General features: G+C 40.0%; 1 protein-coding gene across 1 annotated transcript in view; it reads left to right on the top strand.

Annotated features, from left to right (window-relative positions):
* Nucleotides 1-3,742, top strand: part of NCKAP5 (NCK associated protein 5) — a 787,163-nt gene extending 783,421 nt beyond the window's left edge. Inside the window, exons 19-21 of the mRNA XM_063085140.1 lie at nucleotides 169-325; nucleotides 2,239-2,401; nucleotides 3,668-3,742. Of these exons, the coding sequence (XP_062941210.1) occupies nucleotides 169-325; nucleotides 2,239-2,401; nucleotides 3,668-3,742 (395 nt within the window). The remainder of the gene's footprint in view (nucleotides 1-168; nucleotides 326-2,238; nucleotides 2,402-3,667) is intronic.
* Nucleotides 3,743-25,409: the final 21,667 nt, after the last annotated feature.

Here is a 25,409-nt window from a genome sequence, read left to right as displayed (position 1 = left end):
CTGAGAGGGAAGGCTGAGGTTGGGACTTGGGGAAGCAGGTTGTTAATTTCTTCTGGATGTGCCCTCTAAGCCTGCGAATGGGAGTGGTCAGTAGGCTGTTGGCTGGTGAGTGTGGAGTTCATGTAAATTTGAGTGTCACTAGTGTATAGATGACATGTGAAGCCATAGGTCGAAATGAGATCAGGAAGGGAGGGAGTGTGGATGGGGAGAGGACCATGTGCTCGTCCCTTAGAGGTCTGGGAGAAGAGGAGGACCCAGCAAAGGAGACGGAGCAGGAGCGAGCCAAGAGGGAGGACAGCTGGGGATGTGTTGTCTTGGAAGCCAGGTGAAGACCATGTGTCAAGGAGGACTTCCATGGTTCTGTATGTTGCACATTCCTAAAAAGAGGCATGCAGTCTTCAAATTCTATCCTGTCCCTATCTGGCAGTGGGTTTCCAGTGTGGACAGCAAAGGGAGAGGAGAGGGAGGAGGTGGCACCGTACAGAGGCAGTTTTAAAATGTCCTAAAAAAGGATCAGGATTAAGGTAAATTCTCTGACTGTGAAGGAGAGAGTGCCTGGGTATGAGAGAACTTACTTTCAGGTTCAAATTTCAGCATAGGCTTGTAGGAGCATTAGGTTATAGCTGTGGATCCAGGTCAATGGTAAATTTGCTCCATGAGCCTTTTTTTTTTTTTTTTTTTTCCTATTCTTCTGCAAAATGAAGTGAGTCCCCACCTGATTTTTTTCCCCTATATACTCACTTTGCTCATCCTATTCCCTCCAAGCAGAGCAAATCCCTCCTTGAAGGGAACAGGCTTATTTCATTCTGTTGCTCTAGCTTCTGGGCAAATGGTGCTCCTTGGAAGAAGGTGCTGAGGTCCTGGAGACAGCACACCCAGCAAGATGATCTTTCCCTGTGCCAAGGCGCCTGCCCTCTGCTTTAAAGTGGGCTTGCTGCCAGAGCTCTGTCACCTACACACCCTGCCAAGCCAGCCACCGGTCAGCTCTGGATGATGACGGTGCTGCCGGGAATGGAAGATGTCATGTGCAGACGGCTGGTGTGGCTGTGGGTGTGCGCTGGCTTCCAACGAACCCAGAGCACCATTATCTTTTTAAACATTGGTAAAGATGGTATAAAAAGAAAATAGAAGCAATTAAGAGAAAAACAGTAAAAGGAGTATGTGCCTTGGGTGTCCGGTGGAGATTTTATTCCCCCAAAGTCACAGTTTTGCCTTGCTTTCCTCACACATGCTTGTGACAGGCACATTGGCCACCCACCTCTTGATTCCCCCTTTAAATAACAAGGTTTTGTAACAGAGGCCCCCAACCTGCAGATGGGAATTTGCCAGTAGATCTTGAAGCCCTATTGGATGGCCACCAAGATAGGTAACCTTTCTTGAACACCTTTCTCCCTGGTCCCTGAACTTTCCCTCAGGCAGGCAAGGACATGTGACAGTCTGTCCTCCATGGCTTCTGGTCAGGAAACATCTGGTCAGGGCCTCTACCTTTCACCTGTGTATCCCAGTGCCCCCTCCCGTAGGCCCCTGCTCATTCCCTGGTCACTCACCCTGCCAGTCACAACATGACTGGGGGACCCTCCCTTTAAAACAGAGTAGCCTGTGGCCCCCATGTTCCCTAGTTTCATGTGCCCATTTGCTTCTTTACATCACACCGAATGTGGCAAAAGAAACCTACTTTCCAAAACTCTGCCTGTGGGATCATAAAATACTAAAGTAAATATACATCTTTTCCTTCAAGCTTGGTTTCTTTAGCTTGACTTTGAAAAATGATTAAAAGTCCAGGTTGTTAGCACAGTCAGTGGCAGAAGCAGGATGTAGGAGCCGGGAAGGTGTCCCAGCGGGTGAGGTAGCACACAGAAGTAATTTCGTGGCTTTGTTTCCATGGAGCTACCCACTCTAATTTGCCAAGCTGGGCATAACAAATACTCCTGCCCCTTTCCTGCAGGCAGAGCTCGGAGAAAGCATGTCAGGGCCAAAGTGAAAAGGTAAAGGAGAGAGCCAGCCGGGGCAGGATGTAGGCTGAGGGGAAGACCCCGTCTCTGGAGGGACGGAGGGGAGTCACCCCTGGCTGAACACACTGGGCCCGTGTCGGAAAAGGTAAAATAACAGTCTCTAGCCGAGACGTCCCCTCTCTGCCCAGCTTCTGTTTCATCTACCTGGCTACCCACCAGCATCACCAGCTCTGCCCTGTACCTCAAGGGCAGAAATCCAAACTGAAACCTCTCTTTTTCTCTCTAGAAATCTGCTGTACCTCCTAGGCTCTCTGTCTTCACTGAATGTCTCACCGTTCTTTCAGGACTACACACTAGAAAGCTGGGAGTTGTCCCTGACACTCTCTTCTCTCGCCTTCCACGTTCTGGCCATCCAGACGCCTGCTGGCTTCCTCCCAGATGCTTCTCAAGTGTGCCCCTGCTGCCCTCCCTTCCCCCTTGCCCAGTCAGTGCCAGTCTCATCCCCGTCAAATGCATCACCTACCAAAGTCCCCTCCCTGAAATGCAAAATCCCATCATGTTGAGCCTTTGCTGCAAACCCTTCAAGGGTTCTCCAACATCCACAGAGAAAAGTTAAGCTCCCAGGTATATGCATATCTCCGAACTCCTCAAGTTGTATAACTTACATGTGTACAGCTTTTTGTCTGTCAATTATACCTCCATAAAGTGGTTTAAAAACCAACTGCGAGGGCAAGGTGAGGGCCCAGCCGTACTTTTGCTCTGGGGGCTGTGCTGGGCAGATTTGAGAGCAGTACTCAGGCACCTCCAGCATGTTTGCCTTTCAGGATTAGCAGCAAGGCAGTATAGAGTTAAATCCCCACATTTGCATAAAAATTTGCTCATCGCAGAGGCCCACCTGGTTACATATATTTCTTCTCCTACATTTCTGTGGAATCTATTCTGTTTATTCTTTGCTGAAGTCACTTATATTCTTAATAGTGCAGACAAATCATTCAAATTCATCTGTTGAATCCAATATGCCTACTACTACTACTAATGACAAGTCTGTTTTTAAGAGCCAGATGTTTTTCTTTATAAGTTTTTCTCATTTAATCCTCATGAGAACTTTAGAAAAGAGACATTATTTTGATTTTACAGATGAGGAAACCAAGCACCAAGCTAAGAGTAATTTGCCCATGGTTCAGAGTTAAATTTACTTATTAGAATCTAAAATGATTTAGGTGCCTGTGCCCCTTAAGGAAAAGGACAGTGACAAATGTTTCATCCATAAACCTAGTGCACAGTGTGATACTCAATGAAAATCTGTTTATCAAATAAAAATATCTGACTCACAAGCCATTATCATTCATGCTGATTTAAGGTATACTTTGAAATGAGGTTCTGGGTTATTTCTGGTAAAATAGTACTTTTGGAACAAAGTAAAATTTTTTAAAAGTGTTGTTTTAAAAATTTTTTTTTCTTAAAAAAAGGTCCTATCTCCTCCCCTTACAAAGCTCACAAAGCCCTCCTGGGCCTTGGCCTTACCTCTGCAGCCTCGTTTCTTTCCATTTTCTGTCTTAAACTTTCTGTGTCAGGGGAATGCCTGCATGTCCTGAACACACAGTGCCGTGAAGGAGCTTCCCCGCCTCTGCCCGTGGCCTCGCCTCCCTGGAATGGCTTTCATACTCACTCTCTTTTTCTCTCACCTTTCACTTTACTCCTACTGCATCTTTAAGATTCAGTTCAGACTCAGCCTCCTCCAGGAAGTCTTCCTGGATGCTCCTTCATCAGCCGCACCCAAAGCCCGGTGACTCCTCCTTACCTGTTTTCCTGTAGTATGCTGTATTGATTTCTGTCACTTGTCACTTGATATTATACTTATTTCTTTGCATGTTCAGTTCCCTCATTAGTGCCAAGGTTCCTTCTCATTTATGCTCAGAACTTAGCACAGGACATGGCACATTATAAATGTGTGTTAAATGAAAATGCAACTAACTCACAGCACTGACTAAGGCCTTGGTAGCCCATTGTATACACATTTATAATCCATTTGAGACTTTCCTTGTCCAGAGAAAGAAAGATCTGGAGTAGCTACCTGCAGAGAGAAATCCAGTAAGGCTATTTCTCCTTCTCTGAGGACTGTGCTAAAGAAAGTGATGTATTCATTTTTCCAGTTTTTCTCAAGAATATAGAATTTTAGCTTACTTTTCAATGATGAGCCTTCATGGGGGCTTTTGGAAGTCTATCAGAATCCTTTTGTTTTGTTTTGCTTTGTTAAAAGGTCCCATGCCTTTTGGCTTGATTCTCATACTCTCTGCCCCGATTTGGGAATTATTGTCATGGAGAACCCCTCCTATCTGTGAGTGTACATCATGCCCCTGATCTGAAAGAGAGAAATAAATGCTCAAGTCTCTCCATTGCTCTTACTCTCTTTCCAATCCTCCCTGTCTAGGAACCGGTTCTACTGGGAGATTCTCATAGAACAAGTATTGGAAGAGCGTTGTGTTCTACTGCCTCAGGCCATACCGTAGGCTGCTCAGAGAGAGAAACCAGAATCCCTAGTTCTTTTTTGGTTTTCACAAAATTACTTCTCCAAACAAAATCCCTCTAGGGTGTACAAAGCACCACAATATGGGGCTCATTTTCCAGAGTGCCCTCTTTCTCCTCGGGCTCCATACACAAAGTGGTCAGGTAAAATGTGCAAAGCTTTAGAATGGGGTTCCATGGCCACCTGGTGGTGTTCATCTAATCAAACCCCAATTTCCTGAACAAGAAGTACATTTTCTTCATTTGAAGGTGATTACATTCCACAGATTTCAGGGAGCCAGGGCAGTGAGTTTAAAACAACTGGGTTTTGCAGTAATTAGAAAAACACAAGGAAATGATGACTACGGAACAGTATTAAAAGGGACACTAAGAGATAATGGCCCCAGTTCCTGGTTAATTCTTTAGCTTGAATATTTAGAGATTCACAACTAATTATGCAGAGATGATGAATTTTTAAAACTCTGCCATCCTGCCTTCTCAAGGCCAAGGACTTTGGCTATTAATAGAGCAATCAGATTTTGCTATATTATAGAGAATTCACACAAAGTTGCATCTATTTTAAAGCATTCATCTGGCACATTACTTAAAGATGATAAATCTCTGTAATGTGCAAAGTCAGCATTGGGTTAAACTAAATCCAAACTCATTATAATCACTGTAAGTTGCCCCAGAGAAATGGATAGTTTAAAATGGACACTATAGGTAAGAGTTATCTTTAGTCCTTCCTGGAACTTCTCTCTTATTAGGTCATTTTAAAGATTGGCTTCATTTTTGACAAGCCTATCCCAGCTTCAGGTGAACAGACATGTGCAATGGAACACAAGTGATTGGTCTCCAGCCTTAAACTCTCCTGGGTGACAAAATAGGGAGTGCTGACCATGACAAGCAGGCTGCTCTGAGACCCTCACTGGAACCAAGCTCTCAAATTTTCCTCTGTCACCGTGTCTCCATCATGAGAAAATCCACAGCCCTTTTAGCTGTTCACACTGGATTTGTGCTCTGCTGAGGTTTGGGGATTTTAGTGTGGAGAAGTGTCATGCACGGTAAAAAAAAAAAAAACAGAAAACCCAACCAGCTTCTAAAAATCTCATGGTCAACAGCAAACCATCAAAAAGAAACCACTGTGCCCTAAGGCTTGAAAAGGGAAGCTGCGATGTGACCTGCATTTAATTATTGAAGCTGCATATTGTGAGGCCCTTAAGAAAGCAAATGTCATGATGGACAGAATGAGTTTATCCTCCTGTCGAAAGAGCAGTGTGCCGTGGCAAGGCCGTCGCTCAATTAAATTGGACTGCGGGATGTGGAGGAGATGGAGGCCAAGCCTGGGAAATCTAATGAGACATTTTGAAGGGAAGAGATACACCCCCCACCAGAATTTCCTACCCTTTGATGGACCTTCTCCCCCCACCATTATCACAGCACCCCCAGTGCTGCCCCCCTCAAGTTCAAACATGTTGCATCCCAAAGCTTTTAAAGAGGAGCTTGCAAAGTAGAATGTCAAAGTAAAAGACAAATCCTTGGTTGATGTGGGATAAGCAGGGGAGGGGAAGCAAATGATACTTAATGCTGTGCAAATTAGCAGTATTTGGCTGCGAGGGCTGATAAAAGAAACTAGGCAACAGATCTAAAACTAAATATATAAGATAAGCAGCAAATTGGATGCCATTTCACTGGCAAAAATGTGTATGTGTCCTCAGTTTCATGTGGAGGGAGCAGAATGAAATATAATTTGGTAGAGGACTGGCAAAGAGTGGCTTCCAAAGCTCCTGATGTTTCTGCAGCCCCAGGAGCATGTTTGAATATGACATTTTTGTAGAGGCTTACCCATAGTCTAAGGACTACATGAGTGTTCACTCTGGATTATCTAGCCACTGTGATTCACTCCCCACCCCCCTTCCCCAGGAGACATGGCAGTGTCTGGAGACACTTGAGTTATCACAACTGAGACAGGACAGGGCCACTATCTGGTGTGTGGAGCCCAGGGATGCTGTGAAACATCCTGCAATGCACAGGACAGTTCCCAGTAACAAAGTTGTCCACAAGATGCCAGAAGTGACGGGAAGAAGCCAAGAGAAGATTAACCTTTAGGTATCGGAAATGTTCATTGGGAAGGACAAGCTGTCCAATGTCTGTACCAAAATATGACAGCAGCCAGATACCCCTGCCTGCCCAGCAGGTGGGCTGACTCTAGTCCAGCTACTGAATTTGGTGGTTAAGATGCACGTTCTCCAAGGGGCTTTGAGAGGGAAGTTCATGCTCCTGTCTGGGCCTTTCAGACTGGCTGTTGATCCTGTTCCCAGTGCCTTTGTTAGAGGGTGTTAGGGAGACACCGACTGTCTGGAGAGATATCACAGACCACAGGTTATCTGATGCTGCAATGCATTAAGTCTCTTATTAGTATTTCAGTTCTGTCTGTCTTAGAGAACATGTGCCCTGAGGAGGCAGAAATCGTTTACAGGCTTGAAAGTTAACCCGAGAACAGTTAATCCTCACACTGCTCTAATGAAGTAGATAAGTTGCAATAAGATGAAAAATGGAGAAAAACATATAGTCAGCAAGTGTTCAGGTTTCCTTGGGGACTTCAGAGTTTCATATTTGGCTGAAAAAGCACACAGTGACATTTGGAAAGAACCCCTTGCCAGAACTCTTCGCACTGAATGGTTAAGACAAGAAAGATGAACATAATCCCAGGAATAAAAATAACTGGGGTAAACAGAAGGAACTCTCTTGAAGAAGTAGGGTAGGTGGCAAAAAGAAAGGCTCAATATTCAGGAAGAATCATTCCAAAAGTCATTATTATAGTGTGCAAGAGGAGAAAACAATGTGTAAACCTTTGAGGTATGGGAAATGGGGACAGATATATCCTAATTTTCTAGAATGCTTTGTGTGCAGACTTTAAGGATCCTGAGAGAGACCATTTCAAACATTCTCCCATCCCAACTGCCTCTCCCTAACTAGATAAACACCTAGAAATATACACTTAATATACAATAAATCAGATGAGCTCAGGAGTAAACAGGATGCCTTCCTAACCAGCAACCAGGAGTTTTGCCCAGAAAAATGTTGGTCATTACTTAGTGAATCACATAATTGGCTCATTTTCTACGAACCTCTTGGAATGTAGAAACTAAAAGCTGTGGGTTATTTGGCTGGCCATGTTAGAAATGCCCCAAACTGGGAGTTAGGACTCTTAGATTCTAGCTCTGGCTGTGCCATTAACTGACTTTGTGAGCCTGGGTAAATAACGTTAGCCTTTCTGAGCGTGAGTTCCATCTGCCGCATAATGCCCACCTTGTCGCCTTCTCGTGGGATATGTCAGATATGACAATGATGTGACAAGATTTTCAACACAGTACTAATAAGTAGGAGTATTTTTATAGCGAATGGGCTGAGAGAGAACAGTTTTTGGAATTTAAGGTTGAGAATGTCAGAATAAGGGAGGGGAATACAGGGACCTTTAAAAACCGTTGGCCAAAATAATGTGAAGGTAAAGCCCCAGGAAGGTAAACTTCCCTCATAAATTGCCCGGGGTTATACAGTTTCATTAAGGAAATATCATATTCTTCTTATCTGTTGTTAAAATCCAGTCTGAGCAAGAACTGATTTAAACTTCCCTGAAACAAACCCAGTAGCATCCTGCATCCTTATTTACTCTCACAATAAGTAGCAATATCCCACGCTATCACCCAGTATCGCTGTTTTCAGATTCAATTACATGGGAGCCAGAAATATGATGAGGCTTGATCAGGCGGAGGGGATTCCATTTTTAATTAGACCAGGAATTTTATTATAAGTGAATAAATCAACATGCTCTTTAAGGAATTTAATTAGCATAGGCGATAGCATCCTTACCATTGGCCAGGCTGGCTCTAGATCTTGTGCAGGCGGAGAGGTTGGTGGATGGTGCCCTGCTTCCCCCCAGTCATCTTACTTATCTGTTACCAAACCCCCCAGAAGCATCATACAGAGTGTTCCTTTTCCCACCCTCAACACTTTCACTTTTTTAAAACCTTTCTTTTATCTTGGTTTGTTTGACCCATCCTCTCTCATGCTGCAGTGTCACTTTGGCCCTTTCCATTTTGTGATGTTTCTCCTCCCACGTGCTTCCAATACCTTCCTGACTTTCATTAGGATTCTTCAGAAGGTGAGGCTTACAGTATCAATATTTTTAGGGAAGCTATGTTGACATTATTCATTGTACCACAGTGCCCCATGAGATCTTTGAGATGTGTAGAAGGACCCAAATACCCACCTTGGAGTAAGCATGTGTTGTCTTGGACTGTAACTTGGTGATTGTGAGCAGATGTCTTCCTTCCCCTCTTTGGACCTTGCCAGGCTAGATACCTTCCATATACCCACAGCATGACGTTCTGTCACTCTGTGAACAAATGCTGTAAGGACCAGGAAATCAGTCTTCATGCTTCAGTGTTCAGCAGCCTCTGCTATTTGGAGAGCTCAGAATTTTTCTCAGGTATCATTTTCAAAATCTGATTTTATTATTTTGAACAGAGACTCATTCCTATCTCTGTGCTCCTAGCCCTCTACAGGTAACCATTTTTATCAGTTTCTTGTTCATCTTTCCAATCCTTCTTTGTGCAAACCAAACAAATGCAAATAAAAATATTTTTACAAAAGGAAGCTTACTATATACCTTGTCCTGCATCTTGTTTTGCTTTCTTTTACTTAGTACGAGTATGTTCTGGAGATTATTCCATGTCAATGTGTAAGTCTTCCTTGTTCTTTTTTACATCTACATTGTGTGGCTGTACCATAATTAACTTGTCCCCTATGGATATCTAAATACGTCTTCAGAGGACTTGTCACATTCACCTGCAGCAGTCACATGCTTAGTCCCCAAAGTCTCTCCAACAAATTTGATGTCAACTTTGTGTTCTGACGATCTGAGATCAGATAAATGATTTTCCAGTGTGGTTTAAATTTCATTCTTATTAAGAGTGATTTTGAGAATTTCTGTTCAAATCTATTTAAAGAGTATAGTATTTCTGTCTCTCTGAACCTCCTGTTTGTAACCTTTGCCAAATTTTCAATTGGGTTATTAGTCTTTTTCATCTTGATTTCAAAGATCTCTTCAAAATTTAGGGAGGTTATTCTTTTGTTTGTGATACAAGCTGTAAATACTTTTCCCTGTTTTTCATTTGCTTGTGGTGTCACTTATGATGTTCTTTGCAATATAGAAGACTTTTTTATAATGATGAAACTTATCAATCTTTTTTTTATGACAAGACTTTCCCCACTCCACAGTTATTGGGGTGGAGGGGAAACACCTCTCATCTTTCTTCTGACAGTCTCCAACTTACAATGGTTCAACTTCTGGTTTTTTGACTTCACGATGGTGCAAAAGCAATATGCATTCAGTAGAAACCGTACTTCAAGTACCCGTACAACCATTCTGTTTTTTGCTTTCAGTACAGCATTCGGTAAATCGCATGTGATATTCGACACTTGGTTATAAATTAAGCTTTCTTTGTGTTAGATGATTTTGCCCAACAAGGGAAAGAGATTTTGCCCAACTAGAGAGTGTTATGTTTCAATTGAAAAAATAAATTTAAAAAAAAAGAAAAGAAAAAGTAAAGAAAAAAAAAGGAGGCTAGACTGAGCTGTGATTTTCAGTAAGTTCGGTGCATTAAACACATTTTCACCTTACGATATTTTCAACTTATGATTTTATCTGAACCTGTATCTATGAGGTTTGGATTTTTCTCTTCACATATGGATCCAACTTTTTTCTTTAATTTGGCTACGCAGTTGTCCCAAGTCACTTTCATTTTAAAGAGATAACATAGCAAAGGAAAGAGCAATCTGCTGCTTTTAGGGCCAGCTGTGAAGGAGATAATTTGGTAACTGGGTAAAACTGAAAGATTCCAGTTTCTTCCATTACAGTAATTTAACTAGCTAGCGTGAGCCTTTCACCCCCACATTCTGGAGTTTGCTATGTTAGTCCTTTCTCCAACAGGACTTATTAATGTAAACTCCTAGGACCCATGTCCAATAGAATAACTCCCTTTGTTTGCAGTGGCATTCTGGGTGATTCATGGAGTATGCTATCCTACCCCTATTCAGTCACCTTTCTGGGTCTCATTACAGACCAAAATATGTACAAGAAGGAAGTTAAGTGTGCAAGAGAAGGATCTCAGGCCATTTGGCCATTTGGGCAGAATGAAGCCTCTCCTTTGGACATGATTATGAGAACACTCAGTGAGTACTTGGTGGAGACTCAACACAAATCCTCTCTAAGCTAGTGCTATTGTGAATAGAGAGGAAGCATGAAACATGGTCCCGCCTACACAGAGCTTACAGTCTAGTTGTGGAGAGAAGATATAAGAAACTTTAAACAACACTAACAGGACGAGCAGCATCTAAGTTCCCAAAAATATGGTACAGAGACTGTGCCTGATTGTCCACTCCCATACTCCTCCATGACCTTACACCACAGACTGTCATAGGGTCTTATTTTCCCATGTCAGTTGAGGACTTGGAGTAGATCATTTCAAAGCCAGAACTCTAGATCTAGGCTCATGCCCTTCCTCTGTGATCCCTGGTTTTACCCTGACCATCAAATTGCTTTTATCCTCATCTGCTTCTCCTGCCTGTCAAGAGCTTACTGGATGTTTACTGAAAGGCTGGATGAATGAATGGTCTGTGACCACTGAGACTGAGTGCCAACATGGTTCTGAGCAAAAGAAATGGGAGTTGCGAGGAGTCTTCCTGGAGGGGGCTTCCAAGGCAAGTCTTGAAGAATCAGGCTTCGTTGGGCATAAAGGAGAAGCAAATTTCTCCTAGGGGCAAGTGAGGAAATAGGAGAATGAAGAGATAGTCAGAAAAGAGCAGTGACATCCCATGGCTACTAGTCTTCCACCACCGCCAGTTAGCAGAACAGAAGGTCATACTGTTTTATGACAGTAATTTATAATATTTGTATAAACATGGTACCAACTGGCAGTGGTTGTGATCTGTGTGTGCCAGTGAAACTGAGAGGCAAGTAGAGGACCGGCCCAGAGCCCAGGTGATGAACAGGTTGGATTTACAGTCACTATTCACAGCATCTGCCCTTAAACCTGAGTCTGTCCTGCAGACTTTGCTCAACAGCAATAAACATACCTCTTTATTTCTGCGTTTTCTCCCCATTTCTAATAACCTAGAGTTTGTGTGTTGGAATAGAACTGAGAAGTTATCCTGTCTACCTTCTCTCACAGGAATGTACGCTCTGTGACAGCAGGAATTTTTGTTTGTTTTTAGTGTCATAGTCTCATAATTCCTGGCACTCAATGGATTTATTTGATGAATGAATTAATTAATGGATGAATGAATGAATCCCCCTTATCCTATCCTTACTTAGCCTCTGTTTGCACTCCCCCAGTGGTAGGCAGCTGAGTCACCATTTTGCACACCAGCCTATTCCATTGGCTAGAGCTCTAGTTGTTAAAACTTTTTGTTTGTTTGTTTTTGAAACTGAATTTATTCCCATACTCTGTGATGAGGGAAGAGGAGAGGAGGGTTTGTCTGCCATTTGGGTTGCACAGCATTACATAGCTGGGGAAATAGGGTATTTATGGATAATGGATAAAGAATATACTCAGTGTATACTAAGGAGAACAACATGAAATTCAAAATTCTCTTTGATATATATTTCAGTATTTGCTTAGATAGTGAACAAATGAGTGAATGAGGCAACCGGATATACTGGAAAATGTCCATGGAGGATTTAAAGCCAGACAGACTTGAATTAATATCCATAATGTGGTATCGTCGAGCCTCTCTGTACCTCAGATTCTCACCCATAAGATGATGATAATATCTGTGCACACGACATGCCTTTTTGAAAAGTGTCTTTTCAGTGCTAGCTATTGTCATTATCATAAATGAATTTACCAAGAAAGGCTCCGTGAGGTGTAGCTCAGGTGTAATGCCGGGACACAAGCCTGGAAAGTAATCAAGCCAGATATTTTTCTTTTACCTGAAAGATAGTAATGGAAGGTTTTCAGAGAGGAAAGGAAAGCACATGGGGTTAATGGGGAATCCTTGTTGTAGAACCTCCTGGACTCATCCTTGTGTTTACTGTCAAACGACACCAGCATTTTTCTGCACATGAAACAGCACAGGGATGGAGCATTCTGTTTTGTTTACTGTCATATCACCAGTGCCTAGAGCAGTGCCTGGCATACAGGAAGCACCTAATAAGTATTTGTCAAATGAATGACAGGTATTGGTTCCAGAACAAATAATTGTCTCCCCTCAAAACTCAGCTAGATTTTCAGAGCAAAGCATAAATGAACTAGTATTTCTGATACCTTTCTCGAAAATGAAAAAAAAATGAATCTTTTAAGAAGAATTGTCATTTCAGAACCATAAAATGTCTCTTTAGTTTTCCTTGGAGTGCAGAGTTCACTCACATAATACAGTCAAATTACAAATGTTATTCAGTATAATACTACTTGTATCATAAGATGAAAGAAATTATGGGCTAGAACAGCTCTTTAAGTTCTGCATTTGTTGAAGAAGAAAAGCAAAATGAGTTTAATTCCTTGGTCCCAGAGCAAGATGATATTTAGCCTGGATAATACTCCTGGATTTACAATCAACTGTGTCAAATTATACTTTTCCTTTTTCTTTTTCTCCTTCTTTAAATTGGTTGAAAAAAGTGCTGTGCTGCTGAGCATTATTTTTAAAAGAAACTTGATAATGACTTTGGTGGTGAGGAGGAGTGTTCTACCTTTTCAGGACACTATACATTAGGTCTAAGACCACCTATTTTAAGAGCAAGGTTAGTATGAGAGTCTATGAAAGGGATGTATGCTTCTAAAAGTATCTCCAATCAGTTGTGAATTGAAGTGCTTATGATAGATATTCTTGTCTTGTTGATTTTTAAAGGGAATACTTCCAATGTTTTTCCATTTAGGATGTTGATGTAACATTTTTGTTTGGTGTTTTTATTTTTTGGTAGATTTAAACTTATCAGGTTAGGGAAGCTTTCTTTTATCCCTAGTTAACTAAAAAGCTTTTTTCTAATTATGTATTCATGCTGACTTTTATCAAAAATTTATATATGGAACTTTGCTGAAATCATTTATCAACTCTAAGAGTTTTTTTGTAGAGGCTTTAGGCTGTTCAATATATAGGATCATATCATCTGCAAACAGGGACAGTTTGACTTCATCTTTTCCACTCTGGATGCCCTTTATTTCCTTCTTTTCTCTGATTGCTCTGGCTAGTACTTCCAACACTATGTTGAATAGGAGTGGCAAGAGTGGGCATCTTTGTCTAGTTCCTGTTCCAATACCTATCAAGATGATATTGGCAGTGAGCTTATCATATATGGCTTTAATTGTGTTGAGATATCTTCCATCTATACTTAAATTGCAGAGAGTCTTTATCATGAATGAGTGTTGAATTTTGTCAAATGTTTTTTCAGCATGTATAGAGATGATGATATGGATTTTGTCTTTGCTTTTATTGATGTGGTATATCACATTTATTAATTGACATATGTTGAGCCAACTTTGCATCCCTGGGATGAATCCCACTTGATCATGGTGTATAATTTTGTGTATGTGTTTCTGTTTTCTGTTAGCTAGTGTTTTATTGAGGAGTTTTGCATCTATATTCATCAGAGATATTGGCCTGTAGTTTTCTATTTTTGATGTATCATTGTCTTGTTTTGGTATCAGGGTGATGTTTGCCTCATAGAATGAGTTTGGGAGAATGGCCTCTGTTTCAATCTTTTGGAATAGTTTGTAGAGAACTGGTATCAGTTCCTCTTTGAAGGTTTGGTAGAACTCTGAAGTGAACCTATCTGATTCTGGGCTTTTCTTTGTTGGGAGCCTTCTGATAACAGCTTCAATCTCTTTTATTGTTATTGGTCTGTTCAGACACACAAAAATCAATGCATTTCTATACTCCAACAGAGAACATGCAGAAAAAGAAATCAAGAAACGTAGGCCGTTTACAATAGCCACCAAAAAAATAAAATACTTAGGAATACAGTTAAACAAAGATGTGAAAAATCTCTACGAAAAGAACTACAAACCACTGTTGAGAGAAATTAAAGAGGACACAAGAAGATGGAAAGATATCCCATGCCCTTGGATCAGAATAACTAACATTGTGAAAATGTCCATATTACCCAAAGTGATCTACAGATTCAATGCAATCCCCATCAAAATTCCAATGACATTTTCCTTAGAAATGGAAAAAAACTATCCAGACATTTATATGGAATAACAAAAGCCCATGCATAGCCAAAGCAATCCTGAACAAAAAAAATAAAGCTGGAGGCATAACACTACCTGACTTTAAACTATACTAGAAAGCTATAATAACCAAAACAGTGTGGTACTGGCATAAAAATAGACACACAGAGCAATGAATTAGAATAGAGAACCCAGAAATCAACCCATACACCAACAGCCTTCTGATCTTTGACAAAAGCACCAAGTCTACACAATGGGGAAGAGACTGCCTCTTCAGCAAATGGTACTGGGGAAACTGTAGGAGAATGAAACTAGACCCATACCTCTCACCATATACCAAATCAACTCAAAATGGATTAAAGAATTAAATATACATCCTGAAACAATAAAACTCCTTAAAGAAAACATAGGAGAAACACTCCAGGAAGTAGGAGTGGGTACAGACTTCATGAATGTGACCCCAAAAGCACAGGCAACTAAAGGAAAAATAAACAAATGGGATTATATCAAACTAAAAACTTCTGCACAGCAAAAGAAACAATTGACAGAGTGAAAAGACAGCCAACAGAGTGGCAGAAAATATTTGCAAAATGTAAATCTGACAGAGGTTTAATATCCAGAATATACAAGGAACTCAAACAACTTTACAGCAAGAAAACAAGTAACCCAGTTAAAAAATGGGCAAAGGAGCTGAATAGGCATTTCTCAAAGGAATATATACGAATGGCCAACAGACACATGAAAAAATGCTCAACATCACTCAGCATTCAGGAAATGCAAATCAAAACCACTTTGAGATACTATCTCATTCCAGTTAGGATGGCTCATATCCAAAAGACTGAGAATGATAAATGCTGACAAGGTTGTGGAGGAAAAGGAACTGTCATACACAGTTGGTGGGACTGCAAAATGGTGCAGCCTTTATGGAAAATGGTATGGAGGTTCCTCAAACAATTACAGATAGATCTACCGTATGACCCAGCTATTCCACTGCTGGGAATATATCCAGAGGAATAGAAATCATCATGCCAATGGGATACCTGTACTCTAGTGTTTATCGCAGTACTATTTACAATAACCAAGAGTTGGGACCAGCCCAAATGTCCATCATCAGAAGAGTGGATAAGGAAACTGTGGTCCATCTACACAGTGGAATTCTACTCTGCTATAAAAAAGAACGAAATACTACCATTCACAACCACATAGATGGACTTAGAGAAAATTACATTCAGTAAAACAAGTCACGCACAGAAAGAGAAATACCACATGTTCTCACTTATTTGTGGGAACTAAAAATAAACACACAAACAAATAAAGGGGTGGGGAGAAGACACAACAATCACAACAATTCCTTGAACTTGTTAAGACAAGTGAACAGATATGATGTCATAGGGTGGGGAGGGGAGAGACGGAGGGGAGAAAGAGGAACGGGTAAAGGGTCATGAAAATCAACTACAATGTATATTGAGAAGTTAAAAGTAAATTAAATAAATAAATAAAATTTTAAATGGGAATTTCATAAAATAGAGTATCAGAATTCATAAAAGCACAAACATTTAGCATTACTATAAGCAGTGAGGATATCTGTAATAGTTCATATATGAAAGAAACATGGTAGAGGTTTTCCCAAATTTGACAGTTTCTTAAAAGGTCTCATGGCATTACTAATGATTTGTTATGATGCTAAAATAAACTCTTATAAACTACCAATAATAAAAGCAAATTTTAATCTTCCAGACTAGAGGAAAGACTGATAGTTCTTTTAATTCTTTTAATTCTTTCTATAAAAAATATTATAAAATTATTAGTCTATGACGAGTTAATCAGAAAGTATACAGTGAAAAAAGGTAGGGAAAAAGTTGCTTTTAGAGGTGTATAGTGCAGTTAATCAATAAAAATGTTATCTTGTTTTTCTGTATTTTGTAGTTTGTAGTCTTTCAAATTTTTAGTGCCTGTAACTTGTGGTGGTTTTATTTTTTATTCTAAATACATGCTAGCTTTTAACATAAAAATATTATATATGCATCTATTGGGATGATCATATGGTTTTTGCTTTAATGCCTTATGTGCAAGATATTTATTTATTTTAAAAATACCAGCCTTATGTCTTTAGGATAAACCCAATGTAGCTATGATATATTATATTTCATATACATTGATAAATTTAGCCAGCTAATATTTTGCTTAAGATTTCTACATCTATATTTATTAACAAACTTTCTCATTTGTTAACTCATTTTAATAAATGAGTTGGAATAGGTCAGTGATGTTATTTCCTTGTGCTTTCTTTATCTTGTACTTTGCTATCAACGCAATGCTGGTCTCATAAAATGAGTGGACAGTATTCCCCCTTCTTCTGTTCTTTGTAAGTTGTGTATGTGAGAATGATATCATCCTCAAATGTGTGAGAAAACTTGTAAATACATCCGAGTCCAGTCTTTTCTTTGTGGTAAGAAAGTGTGCACATGTGGAAAGAATAGTGTGGATCCACTAACAGTTATAGAACTTCTTAGTCTTTCTATGTCATCTTCTATCAGTTCTGATAAATTATATAAACTTGTGTGGGAATATGTCCCTTTCATGTAAGTTTTCATGTTTATTGACATAAATTGGCCAATTGTGTTTGCTTATTATCTTTTTAGTCTTGGTAGTATTTGTAGTTACACACCCTTTTTGTTAATAATACTATTTATTTATCTTTTCTCTTTATTCTTGCCATGGTTTGCCAATTTTGTAAGTATCTCCAGAAACCAACCTTTAACTTTGCTAAACCTATTTTCTCTCTCTGCTGTCCATATTATTGATCACTGTTATTTTTGTCATCCCCCCTTTTCAACTTTTTTGGTTTTATTTTCTTACTCTTCTTTTAACCACTTCAGAAGGATGCTTAGCTTGTTTATTTTTGATGTTTCTTTGTTTTTTTATCTCTTGTCTTTCCTTTTTTTGTGCTCAATTATTTTTCTTTTGTGAGGTTTTTAAATGTATTTTTCTTCTTTTAGTCCATTTGTTTCTCTCTAGGTTTAGATGTTATGATATGTTCATTAAAAGCCCAAAAGAATTTATGAAAAACTTATTAGAAATAATACAAAAGCTTTGCAAGGTGACTGGATATATGATCGATATATAAAGTCAATTGAATTTCTATTTAACAGTGACAATAAATTAGAAATATAACTTTTTAAAAATCCTTCTAACCCGAGGGAAGAAAAAGTTTCTTAAACCAGATGTAAAAAAGCATTAAAGTAACTTGAAAATTAAGAACTTTTGTTCATCAGTGGACACCCTAGAGCCAATTAAAAGCTAAAATACAAACTTTAAAACTAGATTGACATTATATATAGCCAACAAAGGTGAACACCGTGTGTGTGTGTGTGTGTGTGTGTGTGTGTGTGTGTGTGTGTGTGTGTGTGTGTGTATAAACACCCTATGGGTTAGTAAGAAGGCAACAATTTAATAGAAAAAAGGGCCAAAGGCATGAGAAGGCATTTTAAAGAATAGAAAACAATAAATACATGTTACATTAAAAACATTAACATACATGTTAATAAATACATGAAATACATGCTCAACTAGATTAGAAATCAGGAAAAATTGTAAGAAGACTGCATTGAGATACCATTTATACCTACATCGTCGACAAAAATATAAAAAAGTCTGATAATACCTTGTTTTGGAGAAGACGTAAATTGCAGGATGTCTTTTCGCATTTCTTTTGCAAGTATAAATGGTCAGAATCACCTTGGAAAATAATTTGGCATTGTCTTGCAAAAATGATCAGTTATATGCTCCTTTATCCACTGACTCCACTCCTGAAAATATCATCTCCCCTTTGAGATGCTCTAGCACATGGATGCCAGGAGGCTTGAACTAGAGTATCTACATCAGACGGTGTGTAAGAGTATGAACACCTGGCAACCTCCAGAATGCTCAATGATAGTGATGAAAAAATAAACTGTGAAATATTCACATAGTAAAATATTATACAACACTGAAAAAGAAAGAACCACAGCTACATGCAACTCCATGAGAACATTTCAGTAACACAGTGAGTAAATAAAGCAAGTGTCAGAAGAATGCACAGTGTGATGCCCTTTTTATAAAGTTTAGCAACAAGCAAATTAAACAGTGTATTGTTTAGACACACACACACACACACACACACACGGTAAAATGAAAAATGAAAAAAACAAGAAATGATAACACCAGGATTTATCATAGTGGTTACTTTTATAGAGAAGGTGGAGGATGGGATATGGGAAGAGTAGGTAGGTAGATGTAAGAATACATCTGTTTAAAATATTCTAGTTCCTGGACTGGACAGTGATTCCACAGTCACTCATTATATTAATTAAATAACATTAATGGAAAAGGGCCATGCTTATTCCAATGGTGATAATTTCTCATGAACATTAGATTGCAACTAATCCAATTCTGTGAATCTGAAAGCCACATTTTCAAAATCTCTATTATGTGAAAATGACTCCAAGGAATGGTGACCTTAAAGAATAACATGATTTGAGATTTCTAGAATTCCAGGAGTTCCCAAATGTTGAATTTCTTATTTATTAGGAAAAAAAAAAAAATCTTCCTCCAATTTCTGCCCTTTTCCTACTTTCTTAGATTCAAGAGTGGACTCTTCATCTGCATTAGGTGCCACAATCCCGTGGGTTGTGACACCTAATCCCATGGGTTAAGATTCTCCCGAGAAACAGAATCAATAGGATGGATGGATGGATGGATACGCGAGAGGGGATTCATTAGGGGAATTGGCTCACATGATTACGGAGGCTGAGAAGTCCCACAATAGGCCGTCTGGAGAACCAGGGAGGCCCTCATTGTGGCACAGCTTGAGTCTGAAGGCCTCGACTCAGGGAAGCCAATAGTGTGACTCTCTGACGTGGAAGGCCTTGAAAACCTGGAGTTCTAATGTCCCATGGCAAAAGAAGAAGGGCATCCCAGCTCCAAGAGAGAGTGAATTCACATTTCCTCTGCCTTTTTGTGCTATCTGGGCCCTCCGTCCATTGGAAGGTGCCCTCTGCCCACACTGATGGCAGATCCTTGTTACTCAATCCACGGATTCAAATCCAGTTTCTTCCAGAAACACCCTTACAGACATATACAGAAATAATGCTTTACCAACTATCTGCGTATCCTTTCATCCAGTCAAGCTGACACCTAAAATAAACCATCATACAAACCATGTATTCTTATAGGCTTCTTATGTCCTTTTTAGGCTGGAGTCACTGTCTGAGAGTATAATACTTAGGTGTCATAATGCCGTTCTTTTTGTCTTTCCTCTCCTTGTCTTTCCTTCTTCCTCAATGTTTTTTGTTTTTGTGCTACCTCCCTATTATCAGTTATGAGACCTGCTTTCCTCATTGCTTATTCATTGTTTTATGTCACATCAGACTTCAGGAAGCAGCTGTCTAACTGTAGCCAGAACCAAGAGTCTAATTAGATAGCAAGGGGCCTGGCAAAAAAATCACAGATCAGATAGTCCAGTAATCCCATCTAGGGAGGTCAGCTAAAAGGGCCAAGACAGGCAGACAGCACACATCTAGGCAGGCAAGAAGCTCAGCTGTGAGGTGATGATAGGTCCGGGAGGAGGAGCTAAGGTTAGGAGAAGAGGGCACAGACGGCAGAGGGTCAGCCCACAGAATCTTAGCTCTAGGCACCTCCCAGGACCAAACCTAAATCTCCTCAATCCCCAGATCCAGCTTCCTCCCATCAGCAGAACAGAGAAGGTGGTCCAGCACAGCAAGTTTTATGTTCAGCCAGTGGTCTGGTAAGTCAAGGGCTTCCTATAGTCCTTTTACTTCAGTGTCAGCGCTGTCTTAGTGGAAGACGAGCTTGATCTTAGGAGAGCCAACCCGGGTCACTTGACTACATCAGCGGAGAAAGCAGACAGGGAGTGCTGGAGCTTTCCCCAACACTTCTTTCATTCAGGAAAAAAACTTAAATTTATATATGTGTGTGTATGTGTATATAAAACTATATTCATATATGTGTACATACATTTAACATATATTGTATTTATATATTGTGTGTATATAAAAATATGGCTATATTCATATGTCTACATATATATGCTTATGAAGAATTTATTAATACACACATACATATACACATACATGAGAGGAAAAGCAGTGTAAACTATACAGAATAAGCTCTTCCAGGCAGAAGGCCTAGGTTCTAGTCCCAACTCTGCCACGCTGTAACAAGGGAGAAATCGCTACTCTTCTCTGGGTCTTGTTGTGCTTACTTGTAAAATGGGAGTGTTGGACTAAATGAATTCTAAGGTTCTGTTTAACTGTCATAACCTCAGTGTTAAAATGTGGGCAACATCTGTTTTAAAGGAATGCTCTTGGTCCTTTTTTTTTTTTTTCCCCTCATTATTTTATTTCCTCCCAGTATTTCACATATAGAGGTTAACACTTGCTGATTTAGAATTTGATACCACTGGGGCTTTGCATAGCAACTTACATTTTAAGCCTGACTAGACTTTTAAATGTAGATTATGATTAGGAAAGAGTTTTTCAAGGTGTAAAAAGAGATTAAATATGTCAAGTGATACTGATAGGCCAAGTCACATAAGAACTGAGAATTAAGCTTTGGTGTAGTATGAACGTCATTGCAGATCTTGACAGGAGGCTTATCAGTAGAATGATCGGGATAATGTCTGATTGGAGAGGGATCGGGAGAGTAGGAAGAGAGGAACTGGAGATAGTATATATAAATCTTTCAAGGATATTTGCTATAAAAGTGTGCAGATAAATGGGGTCATAGGAAAGGGATTTTGTAAAGATGGGAGAAATCACTGCACATTGTGCACTGATGGAAATAATCCAGTCGAGAGAGAAAAAAACTGATGATGTAAGAGATGCGTATAAGTGGAGGGGCTGGCCTTAGACAGGAGCATGACGTTCATGCACAGTGACTAGAGATAATGAGAATTTATGGGTAGATGCTATTAGATACGGATGGGACCTTGTCAAAACTTTCTTTTGATTTCTTCTTTTATCTGAGGCAAATAGAAAGCAAGGTCATCAGCTGAGAGTAAGTGTGGGTAAGGAGGCTTTGCAGTTTGAAGAGAGGAAAATGTATGAAATAATGTAGGAGAGAAGGAGAAGGAATGGACTAGAAAAAGTATCCGGATCTCACCAACTCGAAGTTAGTAATTGTGAATTAAATGTGACCGGTGAGCACAGTTGCTTGTTTACCTGCATCCATATTCAACAGCATGAATGAAAACTAGGTAGAGCGTTGGACTTAACAAAGTTAGGTTTCTGTTAGGTGGTACAGGCAGAGGGGCAGTGGGGTTGAGGGTGCTTAGAAGGAACTGATTACAGCGATGGACCATGGAGATTAAACTGAGTAAGAATGGAGGATGGGAATAAGGGGTCTGAGGAACCATAAAACATTGGTAGAATCAATGGATGGTGGATTCCAATCAAAGCATTATTGAGTTGTGATTCCAATCAAAGCATATCAGAGAGAGTAAGCTGGTAAGCCTTAGAAGCTGAAGAACCATAAAACAATGGTAGAATCAATGGATGGTGGATTCCAATCAAAGCATTATTGAGTTGAAGTATCAGAGAGAGTAAGCTGGTAAACCCAGAGCTGCTCACTGGACAGTGAGAAGATTGAAATTGAGGTTTTAGAGGAATTGCTGTTGTTATCAGTGGGAGTGGGTGGAGGATAAGATCTGTAGAAGAGAAATCACAACCTGGGTGTTCATCTGCATGGATATTGCTGTCATCAAGATTTGTAACTAGAGTTGTATCGGAGAGTGTGATAGTAAACAACAAGCTGAAATCTTTGAAGAATTGGGGTGTACCACCAGGAGATCTATAAATGATTATAACACAGAGGAGAAGTGGGTGGCAGTCAGATGACATGAAATTCAATCCTGGGGCAAGAAGGAAGGAAAGAAGGATATCTTCTCCACCTCCAGATCCAGTGATATAAATGGTATAGGAGAGAAAATAGCCACCACTTGAGAGGGCTCCAGGGGAGCCATTTCCCCAGGGAGAGTCAGATTTTGGTTAGAGCTATAAGGTAAAGGCCACTTCAGAAAAGAGATTGAGGACATAGGGACTTTTTCTGTTAACTGACCTTAAGTTTCAAGAGCATTGAGAAGGGTCTTAGAGAAAGGTGGAAGATGGATTTGACAAGAGGATTATGTAGACCCAAATAAGAATGAGAGGACAGAGAATGATGAATGACCCCAGAGTCCCAAGTTTCTTGTGGTTACTGATATAAACACATATAAGGGGATTAATGAGATAAATCCTGAGATCTCAAGGAAAATGATAGTGGCAACACTATGGATATTGGAGGGCAGCCAGGAAGGAGAATGGGGAAAAGGGAAGGTCCTTCCAGAAGCGTGTGGATTTAGGGGCCCTCTCTTCAGTTCACTGATGGTGTGGAGCTCAAGGGTGGGGCACTTTTATCTGAAGTACTTTGCACACTCAACCTCCCACCTCTCTCCTGGCGATATGGAAGCCAGTGGAGGGGTGGTCTCGCTTGGAGCATACAGAGCTCCTGACAGAGATGTAGAGACCAGCAGAAGGATAGTCTTACCACTTGTGATGGGAATGTTCTTGATAAAGCAAGCATGGACTGTATCTGGATGACCCCGTGCAAAGTTGAGGCACATGACAGAATTTAATCTCTTCTTCCGTGTGTTCAAAGAGTGGGAAGATAGGTGACTTGAAATGAGTCTGTCCTGATGTATCATTTAGAGTACAGACTGTCCTTGGGTTAAGCCCTAAAATGACTCCATCATGATAGAGTCTCTCTCCCTCTCAATCCCAGGCAGAGGTAGGGAGGTGGTTCCTGGCAGGCATTGTTCCATAAGGCCATCCAGGTACCCATGTTTCTTTTATTTGTTGCTTCACCCGCCTGCTGGGGTGTTATCCACATCTGCATAGCCAAAGCTGCTCTCCAGCCCCTCATCCACAGTCCACCTCCTGAGAAGGACAAGAGAGGAAGTTTAGGACAAAGCTCTTCCTTTTATGTGTATGACCTAGAAACACACACACATCACTTTACTCAGGTCCCATTGGTCAGAACTTAGTCACATGTCACACACGGATGCAAGGACACCTGGGAAATGTGGTCTGTAGTTGGGAGGCCAGGTGCCCAATTAAATCTCAGAGGACTCAACTATTAAAAGGAAGAATAAGGTATTAGCTATTGGGTGACAGTGATAGTTAACTGTCTTTGTCACAGATGTAACCACATGTAAATAATAAGTAACCTTAATAATAGTTACACTTTTTAACTAGCACATGAGATCTTAGACATACAAATAAGTACCAAGGAGTTATACATTTATATCAGTAGTGCTGAATTTGCTCAAAGTACCATTAGGATTCAAACATTGTGAATTTTTAAAAACGTATAAATACAGAGTTATATAACTGGAAAGGATCTTAATATTATATAGCTTATTCCCTCATGTTTTATTTATCTTAGCATCCCTAAAACCTATTACAGTGCTTACAGAAAACAAGTACTCTGAAAATGTTTGTTGAATGAATAAATGAATGAATGAGTGACTCAGTTAATAATTTAGTCAGTTGGTCATGTCCAGCCATCTCAATTGACTCAGAAGGAAAATCCAGCTCATTGTTCAATATGATGTCCATGTTTCCTTACAGGGAGCAAATCTTCATCTACTGGAGATAAATTTGGCTTTTGGAGTCAGCCCAGTCTCATTCAAAAGCAAATCTGGTAAATCCAGGCAATAATACAATTTTTGGTCAAAAACAAAATATGACTGTGAAATAATGAGGCTGACATACTGATTTCTGAAAATAACTTCAAAAGAAGAATTTTCAAAATGAATTGGAATAAATTTATGTATCCCGAAGTGACTGTATTGGAAAGAACAGTGTTTGTTCAGATATATACATTTAAGTAAGTCAATTATTTTTAAATTTTTCACAACTTTATTGGCAATACGGTAATAAAAAATACTTTTTATCCTCAAATGGCAACAGCTCAGATTATAAATCCTGAACATCACTCAAAAATCAGAGAGATTTCTGCCCTGATGTTCCTGGTAGGTTTGGAATCACAGCCAACAGGTAACCTCATCACAAAAAGTTAAGGGCACGGAGGAGACAGTTTGGTTGGTGTGATAGTGGTGGTAGGAAGGAAGATATGAGGAAGAAAAACAGAAAATACCAAGACCTAGAAACCAGTACATGTTCTATAAGTGGTGGACAGCCTGTGATTTCCCCCACATTTGTGAGCACCAGGGAATGTTTGCCTTCTGAGTCCAGACTCTTAGAGGGACATAATTGTATCTTTGGAGTTCCCTCGTCCCTCTGGGTTGATCTGTTTATAATTTGTCAGTCTTGCTTCCTCTACCTTTTCCCCTAAGGCCAGCTGATCACCTAACATGTCTTCCCATTGCCTGGGGAGTGGAGGAAGAGACTGGAGTTTCCTCAAATGTCAGGTCCTCGGCATCCAAGAGCGGTGCAGGCAGCAGCTGTCCTCCCACGTTGCCCAGCACAACCTCGACCAAATTGACACTGGCTGGGAGGTCACAGAGAATGTGTTATCTCTACTCCATCAGATGCCTGTTTATATCTTGGTTTTTTCCTATGGCACAGAAACACTGTTAATGATTACCCATTCTCCCTGGATGGGAGTAAATTTATTCCCCAAAATGGACGGACACATTCTTTTATTCCCTGCAGCTTTTAAATTC

The sequence above is a fragment of the Cynocephalus volans genome, chromosome 1, assembly GCF_027409185.1.
Source record: "Cynocephalus volans isolate mCynVol1 chromosome 1, mCynVol1.pri, whole genome shotgun sequence".
NCBI classification, from domain to species: domain Eukaryota; kingdom Metazoa; phylum Chordata; class Mammalia; order Dermoptera; family Cynocephalidae; genus Cynocephalus; species Cynocephalus volans.
The sequence above is the reverse complement of the archived record's forward strand: the minus strand, read 5'-3'. Positions and strand labels throughout refer to the sequence as shown.